Source organism: Citrus sinensis, chromosome 1, assembly GCF_022201045.2.
Source record: "Citrus sinensis cultivar Valencia sweet orange chromosome 1, DVS_A1.0, whole genome shotgun sequence".
NCBI lineage: Eukaryota > Viridiplantae > Streptophyta > Magnoliopsida > Sapindales > Rutaceae > Citrus > Citrus sinensis.
Genome location: NC_068556.1, coordinates 5580817 through 5595732, shown reverse-complemented (window position 1 = coordinate 5595732; position 14916 = coordinate 5580817). Strand labels below are relative to the sequence as shown.

At 35.2% G+C, this 14916-nt stretch overlaps 2 protein-coding genes across 3 annotated transcripts; one reads left to right on the top strand and one right to left on the bottom strand.

The window, feature by feature from the left end:
• The first annotated feature begins 8571 nt into the window (after positions 1–8571).
• On the top strand, positions 8572–10382 carry LOC102621565 (uncharacterized). Of its 2 annotated transcripts, none has more exons than XM_006475661.4 (2): positions 8572–9185; positions 10140–10382. In XM_006475661.4, exon 1 carries the CDS (start codon positions 8734–8736, stop codon positions 9178–9180), a length of 447 nt encoding a protein of 148 aa, XP_006475724.1. In that variant the 5' UTR covers positions 8572–8733; the 3' UTR covers positions 9181–9185; positions 10140–10382. The 2 variants fall into 2 exon arrangements, with proteins under 2 accessions (XP_006475724.1, XP_006475723.1); XM_006475660.4 differs by having other exon boundaries at positions 8582–9181.
• A 214-nt stretch (positions 10383–10596) lies between these two features.
• Positions 10597–12000, bottom strand: LOC107176737 (UDP-glycosyltransferase 91C1-like). Its single transcript, XM_015529600.3, has one exon. It carries the CDS (start codon positions 11998–12000, stop codon positions 10597–10599), a length of 1404 nt encoding a protein of 467 aa, XP_015385086.1.
• Positions 12001–14916: the final 2916 nt, after the last annotated feature.

The window sequence follows — 14916 nt, the reverse complement described above, 5'->3', positions numbered from 1 at the left end:
TGGTCAAAGATTAAAGCCATATCTAGAATACCAACCACATGGAGAAGACATCGAGATAAATTTGAGTGACCCACCAAATTTGAATTGATTTTTTTTTCTTTTCGTTGATTTGATTTTTCTTTCTTTCTTTTTATTATTATTCTTTTGCTAATTGAAATTGCTTTTGCATAAGTGTGTTTATTTTACCATTAAGTTTTCTCTTATCATTTTTAATCATGAGTCTCATACTTAGACCGTTCCTCCTGAACATTCTTAAACCACTTCAACGTGTCAAAACTCATCTCAAAAGGCAGATTCAATTTTGTAAAACACAACGCATTTGGGCTCTACAACCACCAGAGTTAGTAGCCTATGTTGAGGGTTTAGAACGCCAACTCAGAGACATTGAGAGAAGTGTTTACGACATCCAGTTGGAGCTTGAGGTAAATTCAATAAGAGGACGATTTTAATTTTCTTTTTGTGTTTTAATTTGTTTTTTTCTGTTTGAGTGCTTTAGTTTGTTACCCCGGTGAAGTGGCGGATAACGGTACTCCGTGATAATCAAGTCGGTTACTTCAGTTTCCCATAATAACTGATATTCTGAGGCGAAAGTATGGACAGAAACGAGATTCTAGCGAAGCTTCACAAGCGATTCCCTTCACTTCCTCAGAATGCCCTCCTTACGATCTATAAAGCTCGGTCCGAACGCATGCGATTACTCATGAGGAATAACATACCTGCTGACATCCGTTGGTTAATCGAGGCTAAAGTACGATCGGCAGGTGAGTTACCTCCAAAATTTATTGCATTCATGCCTGGTTGTGGTAAAGGAAATTATGCAAGAAAACGACGAGCTCGAAGAATTTCTATTGCTTGTCATAAGTGTGCCAGAATGAGTTGCAATAAAAACCCATGTTCTTTAGGAATGGTGTCTGATAACAGGGAAGATAAGATTCAATTTATTAGGGATGGCTTGAATAAGGAGTCATTGGATGATATCCTTTTGTCTCTTGAAACGCATCCCAGTGGATATGTGCAAGGAGCGATTCTCCAGTTATGGCCATTATTCCAGAAAGAGCATGCACGATATAGTCTCGGGAATCTGACTATAAACGACCATGTTTGCCAGTTTATAAGAAAACTGGATAGGAAGCCTATCCTCGACCCATAGAGGGCGTTCAAGCCGTTTCTGGACGTAAAACCAGAGGAACATGTGAGCCACAGTCGCAACTACGTGTAAATATCCTTTTACTTTATTGTTATTTTATTTCACTATTGTCTTATTGTTTGCATTATTGTCTTTAATCATTTTATTACTATTTACTTTTTCCTTTTTACTGTTTCCTTTTTGACTCGCGAGCCATGTGCTTTACGCGTTATTTGACACTGACATGTTACCTCATACACAACTGTGACCCACTGTCACCAAGACTCTTAAATGTGATTTTTTTTTTCAAGCACTCACAAATTATTTTTCGAGAAGTATCGCAATGGCAGCTACTCCCAATAGACAATTCAAGAACATTTGTGTGCTTTCCGGATTTACCTATGGCAAACATAAAGAGTTCGTTGAGGCAGCCATAGATCTTGGTAGAAGCATAGCAGCGAGAAAATTACACTTGGTGTATGGAGGAGGTAACCAAGGGTTATCAAAAATGGTCTCAGAAGCAGCTTTTATCAGAGGAAGTCAAGTGTTAGGCATCATCCCAAGAGTCCTAAAATCATTGGGCAGTTCGTCTGACTCATCAGGTATGCAAGAAAGAATCACTGAAATGCTTAATCATGCTGATGCTTTTATTTTCCTTCCAGGAGATCTTGCAACACTAGAGGCACTTATCACACTAGCATCTTGGGCCCATCTGCACATCCACCAGAAACCCATCGGTTTGTTAAATGTCAAAATAACTTTTATGATGGCTTTATCGCATTTCTTAACCATGCAATAAAAAATTATTTCATTCCCGCTAATGTGAAAAACTCTTTATTTGTGCTCACACTGCTAATGAGCTACTTGATCTGTTACAAGCTTATAGACCGGAGCCAGACCCCTGGACCTTTGTGTTGGAGCGTCCAAATAATGACGGTAACAGTAGCAGCAGTAAGAAGTACAAATTAGATTTAACTTTCCGCCTGTAAATATTTTCTTCTGTGTTGCACCACCCAGGTGATGTCTTCTAAACTCTACTTCTTTCCTTTCAAACATTGAGGACAATGTTTCATTCTGGCTGGGGGGAGAGAATAGTCGATAATTGTGGAATCTTGGTTAGGTTTTTACTGATTTTTTGTTGTAGAAACTAACTGTTGCTAACTTTTTGTGTTGAAGATGGCTGAATATGGAGTGTAGTTACTCTAGAAACGCATCTTCATTGTTTGAAAAAAAAAACAAAAAAAAATTTCAAAAAAAAAAATTAGACATTTTCTTTTTCTTTATTAAGTTTTGGTGTTTATTTTTCTTCTTTTTAATTTCTCCTCTATGAATATACATTTTCCAACTTTTGAGTCGAAGATGGCTGAATATGGAGAGTAGTGCCTCTAGAAACGCATCTTCTAAGTTTAAAAAAAAAAAACTATTTTCGTTTTCTATCATTTTAAGTGTAACTTTTCTAATTAGTTTTTATGCATCATTTTCACATTCCTGCATGCATATTTTTCCTTTCATGTTTAGAATAGGTTGGGGGGTAGAATGTTGTTTAAAAAAAAAAAAAATTTGTGTGATTTGTTTTAACATTGGATGACATGATTAATTTCAAATTTTAGTATTTGTATTATCTTTGGTCTTAAGTGATGTTACATTATGTTTGCTACTTTACATGTTGATGTCGGAGACATATATGAGTTGCTTGAAGAAATGAACATGTCATAATAAGTACCGAGTGAGTTTTTGAGCCTATCATTTTTCTTGGAGAGTAACCATTTTGCTCATTCTTTATATAGCTTAACAGTTTATTATTGTATGCACGATCTCTAGATTTTTTTTTTGAGTTAACCCTTAATTAAAAAAAAAAAAAAGTGTGTTGCTACATTGGGAGGCCCATCTAACTAGTAGATATGGATGATTATTTAGAGCCCTAAAAGATGATGGAGAGGCCATCTTTGATCCGTTTGAGCCTTTCAAGTCATCCCTTTTATTAAATATCCATAGTTAACCCTTTTGAGCCCTTAAAAATAAAGAAAAAAAAATATTTTCTTTGTCAACTTATCATCTTGACCCACTCCGATTTGGAGTGTTATCCGATATCTTATAAGTTCCATCACCTATTTATGTTTGAGAAAATGTAAATACTTATTTTGTTCAGTGAAGTTATGCCAAATAAAAGCAAAAAAAAAACAAAAACAAAAACAAAAGTTGTTGTTTCAAAAGAATAAAAATAGGTGAAATCCACCTTGCAACTTCCAAAAAAAAAAAAATTCTGCATTTTTCTCAAACATACACTTTGTTTTCCTTATTTCCTTTCTTTGTTAGCCATATCCCTAGCCTACGTTACGTCCTAATAAAAGTCTTTCTTGATTTTAGGGAACTATAGTTTGAAGTAGAAGTTAGTTATATGGGCTAAAAAGATGTAGTGGTGCATAATAAAAATAAATAAATAAAAGATAAATAAATTGGGTTGACTAGCATTTTTATTTGAGTTGAGATCGTATTTTTTATAAGCTAAGGGCATATTTATTTCATCTTGGTGAGAGCATGTGATATCACTTCTTTATTATTTTCTCTCTCAATTACCATTCATTGGAGTGACTATTTTTATTGGTTTTAATTTCTTTGTGAGAGTGTCACTACTTCCAGTGAGATTTTGGGGTTTGACATGTCATTCTTGAAAGTAGCTATAACAAAGTCTACTGGGCTGATTCATGTGGATGGTTGATGTGGGTGTGATGTTGCTTTAGACTGGAGATAATGCTTATACTTTTATTTGATTGCTATCATTAATCTGATGGAATAAATACGAGTGTTTTTATTTCAAAAAAAAAATCATTTTGAATTTGAATTTTGTTTTCGCTTTATTTGCTAGGGACTAGTAATAAGCTGGTTGGGGGGTGTGTTGGGTGTTAGAAAATGCATATTTATAAAGGAGAAAACCATCATTTTACATTTTAAGTCTTACTAACAACCTTTACTTTTATGTTTTTAACATTCTTGTGATTTAATTACGTGTGTTTTATTTTAATTAAGTACTTTATGTATTTTAGGGGCATTATAGTCATTTCACAATAAAGGAGAGATCAGACGGCAAAACGGACATCACTTTTGAACTCAGGACGGTCAAAAACCTTAGGAGGAGCATAAAAGGAAAAATGGCACTATTCACATGTACGGTACTATTCACATGTACGGTACTGTATACGTTACTGTTCACGACACTGTTCACATAGACGGATGATGACGTGGCATTGACCGATGATATGGCATTGACTGATGAGGTGTCACGATCCTGTTGGACTAAAATTCTTATGTACTGTTGATGGTGACGTGGCAGCATATCAGTGGACGAAAAATCTCGCGTACGGTGCATGCATCACACAGGATTATTTTCAACCAAACCGCGTTACTGTTCATCCGGGTCAAACCGCGTTACTGTTCAAAGTCGGGTCAAACCGTGTTACTATTCATCCGCGTGGTCAAACCGTGGACTGTTGACTGATGACGTGGCGCAATCCTGAGCGTCCAAACTGTTTTTAATCCGATGGCCATGATTTACTCCATGTATCTATAAAAAGGGGGCCTCTCCCCCCTAATTTGATATCTCTGAATCCATTTTTGGACTCCATTTTCTGTAATTCTCTCTCCATCTTGTATTTTCTTCGTATTTTAATAAATTCCCATTTTGCCCCTAGTTCAATTATGAGTGACTAATTTTCTTTCAAGCTTGGATTGAAGGTGAAGTCTCAACATGTGTCATGGGCTTAATTTGGTAAATTTATTTTCTCTTCCCCTCTAGTTTTTGTGGATGTTTTGACTTCTCGTCGACAAATAATACTAATCTTGTCTAGTACCGCCTTGGTTACACCGGCTCTCTAGTATAAGGTTATTATTATTTGGCACGGTAAGCCCTTAGCACCATATTGATTAGAGCGTGGTTCATGAGGTGTGGATTCCCCCCTCATGATTTAATTGGTATTAATAAGGAATATTTAGCCCATGATGCATGTTGATACGGATCCAGATACCCAAGTACGTCAATTTAATAGATTTTCTCTTCAATTTATTCTCTCAATTGCAATTCCAATTTTAGAATTTATTCTCGCCATTTTAATTTAAGTTTTAGCATATTCCAAATCATTTCCACCACAAATCCAATCACCCATTTACAAAATTAATTCTACACAATTAAAATCCACCTCCTCGTGGGATCGACACTCGTCACCATTGATCTATACTACAATAGATTCGTGCGCTTGCGAGTACATTAAAACAGACCTAGCTAGCGTGTCAAGTTGGAAATAACTGACTGACATGTGGCAAGTGCTAAGTGGCTGAACTAAATCTAGAGTTGTTAATTAGTTAGAATAATAGCTTATAAGCTTAGCTAAGTAAGCTTATCAACTGTATTGAACTTTTGGTTAATAAAAATCGAGAATCTTCTATTTCATTTTCTCTGTTTTTTCTTTGTTTCCAAACATCTCATTACAAATTCTAATAGGTTTTAACTAATCTCTCTTGTCAATGAACTTTTGGTTGATTATGGACGCCTTTTTTTTAATCCAAACGATATGAGATTTCGTACAAATTTAATTTGTAGAGACCTCATCACTTGGAACTTGTGTTGTATCCAAAAGTATCCCCAACCCAAAGAAAATAAGTTCAATTCTATAACTCATTCATTTTTCTTATAGCCCAATGAATTGAGGGAATAGGCGTCCGAGGAAACTTTATTTCAATATATAAATATAGGCTTGCATACAAGCAAAATCATATATTCGAACCAATAGACGAAGCATTGTCCCTCGTTGATCCACGTGAGCCAACTAGTCAAAGTGGATCCATAAGTTGGGTCCGCCTCGCATGACATCCAACGAGGAAGGAACCAGCGGACTCTGGGTAAAGTTTTGTCTAGCTCGAGCTCGACGAGTAAGCAAATCATTCTTCGTTGTAGCCTCTCATGAGATCACTGTTCTAACTTCAACGAAATGAAGCAAGTGCGAATATCAACTTGACAAGTGATAATGATGGTCTTCTAAATAAGGACGGTCATAGAATTCTTTCGACGAGTATATATGAGTGCCTAAGTAATGAATTCTCAAGTTGAAAAAAGTATTCTTCCCTTTATCAAGCTTATCATACAAAATCTATCATTCTAAAAGAATTCACTGGCCTAGTAACGAGTTGATGGATGTAATTTATATACACATTTTATCTTTAATTATATATTTGTTAGTTTTTTTATTTGTCATTTTTAATTAATTGAATTACTTTATTAAATAGGGAATTAATTGGAGATTATGGATAAAAAAAATGAAAAAACTCAATTTAGGAAGTTAAGGAGATTAAATTGAGAATCTATTGAAGGATAGGAAATTAAAAGAATCAATTTATTGAGATTTAATTCAAAAAGAGAAGAGATGCATCACGTGAGAAGCAATTGCTATTACTATCAGCATGTGCATGGCATTAAAAAAAGAAATCCTAATGCAATTCTAAGTGGTGGGCACGTGGGAGAGTAAAACAAATTAAAGGCCAAGACTTTTGGCTTTAGATTTAAAAAGGTGGGGCCAATTTTGAGGACTATATAAGGTAGCTTTTGGCCTTTGGACAGAGAAGGAGAGGGAGCCGCCAGAGAGGAGAAAAAAAAAGGAGAAAGCATTCGGCAGAAAAGAGAACAGCGGCAACAGCAATAGTTCGGCTTTCCATGGCTGACTTTATTAATTTCGTTGCTTCTAATTTAAGTATGTCTAACTAATTTTTTTATACTGAGATTAAGGATGAAACTTTATTCAATAAAATAATTATCTTTCTATTTAATTAATTCTCTACATGTGTACTTTAATGTTTATGGTTATTGTTTCACATGATTAGTTGAATGTTATTAAATCTTTTCATAAATTTTGTCATACATTATTGATTGTTAGGATTAATATTTGACTAAATCTATGTTAGATCTATGAAGTATAGACATGATTATCTTTGATTCTGTGTCTTTCATTAAATTATTTACACAGAGTACTTAAGAAACTTTGACTCTTTGTTATTCGATATGTTTATATAGGATACTTAGATATCATACTATTAAGCAGAAAAATAACGTACACAAGATTAATTTTAATTGGACTTAATTGTTATATCCATAAGATGACATATATTGATTTCGAATTGTCACTCTAAAATTAGGGATTAATTAATAATTGGATAATTACTAGTTAAATAGTAATGGATTCTGAAACCTTGATAATTTTTGTCTTATTAAATTTTCATTTGCTTTAATTGTTTTCTTAGTTTAATTAGTTTGATTTCTCTTAAAAACTCAATTTGCTCAACTATGTTAAGATTAATATTAATTTTAGATTTAAATTAAATTTTTTAATTTATAGTGTGAGTTCGACCTCATTACTACTATTCTATTTTTAAATTTATGCGCTTGTAAGTATTTTGACCCGATTTCATATTTGGAGAAGAGAGGAGGATGAAGTTCCACCTCATCCCCTCCCAATTTCTCGTTTTAATTTTATTTTTTGAAATTAGTAGTGAATAAATAATACAATTTAAATTGTAAAATATTAAATGTTGATGTAAATAACAAATATAAAAAAATTTATACATATGACATAAGTATTAATTAATATAAAGACTTTAATGTGATTTAAACTCAACAACAGCCCAAAGACTATAACCGACAAGCGCACAATCCATAAATCAAACCCTTAACCACTCGCTCATAGTCTCATTCATTCTTTCCAAATTATTCGCGCCTCAACTAGCACCTATCTCGTCCTCATCTCATCATAGCTCAATAGGACATTACCTCCTCATCTCATTTATTTAAGTATGTATATCTATTTCAATTATTTCATTATTGATATAAAATTATTAATTTTTAGTTATAGGATTATGAAGATTTATTAAAATAATTATTATGATAATTTATATTTTGTAGTATAACTTTTTTAATAAATTAATATTAATGTAAGATATACTGTCAAATTTTATTTATTTATTTTTATTTTTATATAATTAAATTAAATTCAAAAATTAAAAATATATTAATTATTTAGAAATTGAAACCTTCTAGATTCTTTGCTATCATTCGGGAACCCTATATATCGCCTCCTCCCAAATAATTCTAATAGGATCGACGAGGAAAGACCATATATAAAATATAAAGAATAGGCAGGGGGATGGCGGAACCCTTTTCTTCCCTCGTTATTGCCATCCCTACAAAAAATCACATGGGTCATTAAACCAAGCTGTCATCGGGCCTGTCCAGCCCAATTAGTATCCTCGTCCTTTCGGTTTTGGACTTCGCATCATAATCGCTCGCTTTCAAATGTCATAATTGGACGAGTCCGACAAAACGCTGGCGTTGCATCTCTTCTTTTGCGAAGTTTCGTTGTTTGCCACGTCAGTCATTTGCCTGGCCATAGTGAATCCTTTCCTTATCCACATTCTTCTCTTCCTCCTCCAAAATTTTGAAATAAATAAATAAATAAAATCCGATACCGAAAGAATCCAAACGATTTAACATTTGGAAACGCACTAAAAAGATCCTCAATTCCTAAAAAATTAGCAAAAAAGTAAAATAAAAAATAAAAAAAGACACAATGCTCAAATCACCCCTGCTTCTCTCTATTCTTCTCGTCCTGATACCTCTGTCATCTTCGGACCCGAACCCGCCGACCCTGGCCCATGCGGAGCTAACCAACTACGGGTTCCCGATCGGGCTCCTTCCTGTCTCGGTTCAGAGCCACACTCTAAACCAAACCTCGGGCGAGTTCTTCGTTCATCTGGGAGGTGCGTGTAGGTTGACGCTCCCGCCGGACAACTACCTGGCCACGTACTCAAACAAAATCAGGGGGAAAATCGAGCAGGGTCGGATCGCGGAGCTGGACGGGATTCGGGTCCGGGCTTTCTTCAAGTGGTGGGCCATCACGGGGATCCGATCAAGTGGGGATAATCTGGTGTTTGAAATTGGAATGGTCACGGCCAAGTATCCCAGTAAGAATTTTGATGAAAGTCCCGAGTGTGACGGCCATAAATCAGCTGCTTGATGTAGGTTTGGGTTTCTAAAATTCAATTTTTTAAAAATAATTAATTGCTGTTACATTGATCAATTTTAGAGTAAAGTTTTAATTTTTATTATCGGAATAAATAGAAATGTATTAGAAAGTGGTAGGAGGGGCAAGTTTGTAGTTTGACGAGGGAACTGAAAGTCTTGTCGAGTGACCGTAGAAGGAAATAAGAAGTGGAAATGGCAAATCCCAAATCCCAATTCAGTGGTTTTAATTCAAGCGTTATTCGTACATGTACTGGAACTCTTAAGTGATTGTGGTATTGATGAACGAGGGAGTATGATAACATTGCATTGTGAATTTGATGCTGTTCAGAGAACAGTACAAGCCAGAGTTGAGCGTAATAAATCAAACTCTTATTAGATCATAGCTTCTAACAGCTTCATCTTCATGGTTCTACTTTATAGTTAGTAATGGGGAGAGTTGTTAAGATCCTTTTTAGAAAATATGAATGCGTGTTTATGCCTGAATTTGGCGGCTGAAATTGATGTTGAGTTGCAAAATAACACTTTTAGTATTAAGGCCAAGTAAATTTTATCGCAATAATGTTGGGCCTGGAAACTCTAGTTCTTTTCTGCAGACAATAGAGTTTTATCTGCTGAATGCCTCATGCGGAGACTAGAGAGCAACCGTTTCTTCTTACAAATTTTACCACGAGGTCCAAGACATGCATATTAAAAATAGACTTCCTATTTGATCTTGTTAGAAATGCCATTGTCCGTTCTGTAGGATAGTAAGCATAGTACACATTAATACTTTTTATACACCAATATGCTTAATTTAACTCGTAATTCACATTCTACAATGCTTTCGTCTGCATCATGCATAATTTTACTTGGTTATGCATAATTCACATTCTAGTCGACTTGTTATGGTGTTGATGATTGGACGAAAAATTCTATCAAACTCGCGTCACGAATTTTCATATTTCTTTGCAGGGCTTGCTGTTAGCTGCAGGAAATAATATTATATTAACATAAAGCAGGGAGTACTAGCCACTAGGCAATGAATTTGTAGGTTTGTAGACTGCTTATGTCAATCTTAACCAGGTGGATGAAATCCTCATGGTATTTCTTTTCCTGCATGTAATCTGTAAATTCGGTTATGGATTTCAGCCTTTATTATGGCTGTGTCAGTCTCTTCTCGTTATGAATAATGGTAATATTGGAGTTCTGAAATTATTCTGGGTATTGATTGTTTTGAACTGTGTTATCGTATATACCTTTTGGAAATTTTTAGCTAAAAAATTAGGTAGAAATTTCAAAGAGATGGTGATGCCAAAGCATTGTACAATAGATATGATGTTATGCGAATAAAACTTGAGGAACAAGGTTTCCCTCCATTACATTGCCCTTCAATACTTTTTACTGCAAAATGAAAAATAGCATCCACGGATCAAAGAGACTTAGTTGAAGCGGTATAATTCTCAATGAACCGAGTGAACTCGTCCAAATGCTTGTAGCTCAAATGCGTACTGCCAAAAATATCTCTCACTGCCCGTGCATTCGCTCTAAGTGGCTCACCTTCTTGGTCCACCACGACTCGCCTAATGCAATCGGCCACTGAGTCCCTCGTAAACGACCCATCTTGCTCATTTCTCTCTACCTCAAGCCCGAGCCGCCTGCTGTGCATCAACCTAGCAACCAACCCAGTATCCGAACTCCCGGGGAGTAAAATCAACGGCCGTCCCAACCCGAGCGCCTCAATGACCGAACTCCAACCAGAGTGAGTCAAGAACCCACCAATAGATGGATGGGCCAAGATCCTTAACTGAGGTGCCCAATCCGTCCACACCAAGCCCGTACCGGAGACCCGGTCTTGAAACCCGGGTGGGAGTAGATGATCCAGGCCCGATTCCCCTTCGACAAGTGGGCGGTTCTTGATTATCCAAATAAAAGGCAACCCGGATTTCTCTAGTCCATAAGCTAACTCATGCAGCAGCTCTTGACTGAGAGTCATCTCAGTCCCGAATGCAGCATAAACCACCGAGTTATTTTCCTTACTGTCAAGCCAGTCTTTTAACACCGGCCAATGCTCACCCGCGGCGGAATCTTGGAGTGATGGTGCGAGCAAGCCGACCGGCAAAACCGGTTTTTGGAGCATCTTACCGAGTAAACGAAGAGCGTCGGGTTCAAACTCTGCACAGCTCCTGAGAATCACGACTCGGCAATCTTGAAGCACAAATGCTGCGCGAAGATAATCGGACACCGAGTCGTCCATGCCGTCCTGGTTGATTAACGTCTCGTAGGGTTTAAAAGCGAGATTAGATTGAAAGTCTATCCACTCAGGGACCACCGTGAAGTCCTCTGGCTTCTGGCGTCGACCTGCGATCACGTCTGAAGGCGGGCCAGTAAAACAAAGAGTTGCGGCGCTGTATATGCTGAAGAAGACTGAGTTGACGCCGAGTTGAGCGGCGACAGGAGGCAACCAGTGAGAGATAAAGTCGTGAATGATCCAGTTGACGCGTGAATCTTGGAGGAAGTTTGTCAAGGGAAGTTGTAGCAAGTCGTGGGCCTTTTTAAGATAAGGAACTTTGTGAATGGGTAATTCGGCAGTTGACTCAGCTCCCTCTGGCAGGCCATCAAGTTGAGGCAAAGGAAGCTGTATATAGCTCAAACGGGAGGACAAATTAGTGGGAATTTGTGGGAGGCGATCAATATTTTTTGGGGTGGAGATGTAAGATACGTGGTGACCCTTTTCAGCCAAAAACATGGCGACTTGGAAAAAAGGCATGATGTGGCCGTAAGCCAGCCATGGAAACATTGCTATGTGAAGCTTCTGTCTGTTTTGAAGATCCATATTTGCTTGGAGATTGGCTCTAGTTGTTGTTTCTTTGCTCCTCTTCTTCTTTTATTTTATGTCAATTACTAAACATAGTTTGCGGTACTGGAAGCGGTGGGTGATTGATTAATTGGCCTACTTAACATAACAACATTGCAAGTGGTCTCATTCACAAGCAGCTGTTGTCAATTATGGCCGGCAGATTTGATTTGAATAAATTTTTTTATTTTTAAAATTTTTTAAGTTTTTTTAATTTAGTTAATTTTTTTATATTCTACCAAATTAACGAGTTTTAATCTATAAGTTCATAATTTTTGTGAAAGAGCAAAAATTATGATTCACTCATTTATTAGAACTCGAGTGCTTATGGTCTTGGTGCATTAGGGAACAAGGTACGTAAAAGTTTATTGTAATTTTGATTCTGTTACTAGAAAGCTGCTTCAAGCCACGGTTGCAGTTTAGTAATTTAAGCTCTCATTGGATTTCCATTAAAGAAATAAAAATTAAAAATTAAAAAAACTCGTGGGATTCTTGCTTCACCTCTTCATTGTTCTACTTTATAGTTTGTATCTACATACTGCATTCAGAAAGTTAGAGATGAATAAATTAATTTAAAAAATATCTTAATTTGAACTGAATTCTTTAGGCTTCATTTTCTAAAATAAAACAGAAAGTTAATCCGCATTCAACTCTTGGCATATGTCCGAAGATTTTTTAATCAGATTAATTTACATGATTATGACAAACTCGCAAATAGTAACAACGAGAATATTGATAATGCAAGCAACAAACAAAATAAAAAATATCAGTGAATGTTATATTAAATTCAACCGCATATATCATGTATGTATTAATTAATTGTAATACATTAGAAGTATTTTAGAATTTTTATAGTAAAATATGGGTATGCGACCAGGTTTGATCTTTTTGTTTTGAACTCCGATGATAATTTATTATACTAGGCTTGGGTTTAAACCTTAATTATTTTTTTTAAGATTTAAATGTGAAACCGGATGATTGCAAATAAAGATTTAAATTACTATCATTTTTTTAGTCAATTCTATAGATCTCTAATCTATTAACAATAATATAGAAAATAAAAATTAATTTTCTGCCTATGTAACTTAAAAGAAAATTCTTAAAATTTTAAAGAATAATCACCAAAAAATTAGAGTCTTTTAAAAATATGGGATCCTACACCACCGCCTAATTTATTTAGAGCTAAATTTATCTCAATTTTTTATATTTTAAATAAAATAAAATAAATTAAAATTTATAATAATTTAAAAAATAAATATTTTAAAAATTATTTGTTTTGCGGCAATAATCTGAAATTCAGCTCATTAATGACCACCTGGCTGTCGTTTCCTTCGTCCTTCGTCCTTCGTCCTTTTTCCTTTTTTTTTTTTTGTTGTTGTTGTTTGCATGATTGTATCTATCAATTATTATTTTAAACTGTTTGGAGTAGTGGCTCATAGGATTGGCAATGGAATGAGATGGGATGATATGAAATTTATTAATTTTAGTCCTATCCTGTATATATAAATGAGATGAAAAAATATTTTAACCTCATTCTTATATTTTTTTAAGATAAAAATATATTTTAATCTCGTCTAAAAAAAAAATGAAATCCTACGGATCCCATTCTAATTGAAAAAATTTATATTTTTAATCGGTAATGAGACGGAATGGGACAGAATTTGTCAATCTCACTCTCGTCCCGCATATGTAATTGGAATAAAAAAATATCTTAATCTCATCCTTAAATTTTTTTATAAGACAAAAATATATTTTAATCTTGTCCTAAATGAGATAAAATCCCGCAGGATCCCATCCCATCGAAAAAAATTATCATCCTTAGAGGCCCAGGGGTGGTGGGTGACTAGTAGGCCCAGGTCTATACGTAAGTCTAGGGATGGCAAAATAACCCGGACCCGGCCCGAGCCCGGACGAACCCGGATAATTCGGGCTGGGTTGAACCCGCACCGGAATATAAAAAAATCTGGGTCCGGAATAAATTTTAATAACCCGGATATATCCGGGTCCGAGTCCGGGTTTAGGTTAACCCGGACATCCAGAACCCGGACCCGGATATTTAATTTTTATATTATTTTTTAATTAATTTTATTGATTAATCTAAATGTGTTATTATTTAGAAATGTATTAATTTTTTATTTTTAGAATTTTAAAAATTAATATTGATTCATTGATCCGGGTTCAAAATTCAGATTTTTTCGGGTTGAACCCGGACCCGGACCCAGGTAAAAAAATCCGGATTAAAATCCGGATCCGAAAAAAGAAAATGGTATTCGGGTCCAGATCCGGAAAGACTAAACCCGGATCCAAACCCAGATTTTGCCATCCCTACGTAAGTATGTGCATGTCACATCTTTGCTGTCAGTGAATCAACGTCTGTTTCAGCTTTGTTATGACCACGTCGCCAAGAGGACCCCATTGCTTGTAGCCCGTTTGTCGCCAGCGCACCTGCCCCACGCCTATAAAGGACGTGAAATTTTTTCCCCAAATATAGGTCTAAACGGGGCCATTGTATTGCCTGCAAAAATTAGAGCGATTGATTTTTTTTTTATTGAAGATTAATTTCGAATTACTCTTCTCATCAAATGATAATATTCAAAATATGTTAAAATTATTGAAAACCTCAATTTTTCTCTTATTTGTGTTAGGAAGGCAAAAAAATATTTATTAATTCACTTAGGCTTTAAGCGAACCTTTTTTTTTTAGGCCTTCATATATTCAACAACATCAACTCTAAAAGAAATATAAAATAGCTCAAAATTTGTTCTTTTTTTTTGTCATATGTCAATGTAAAATATAAATTAAAATTTTTAAAAAAATAAGAACAATAATAATTTAAAATAAAATAATTATAATGATAGCACTTGGAAAGTTGACTAACTGGAATGAGTATAATAA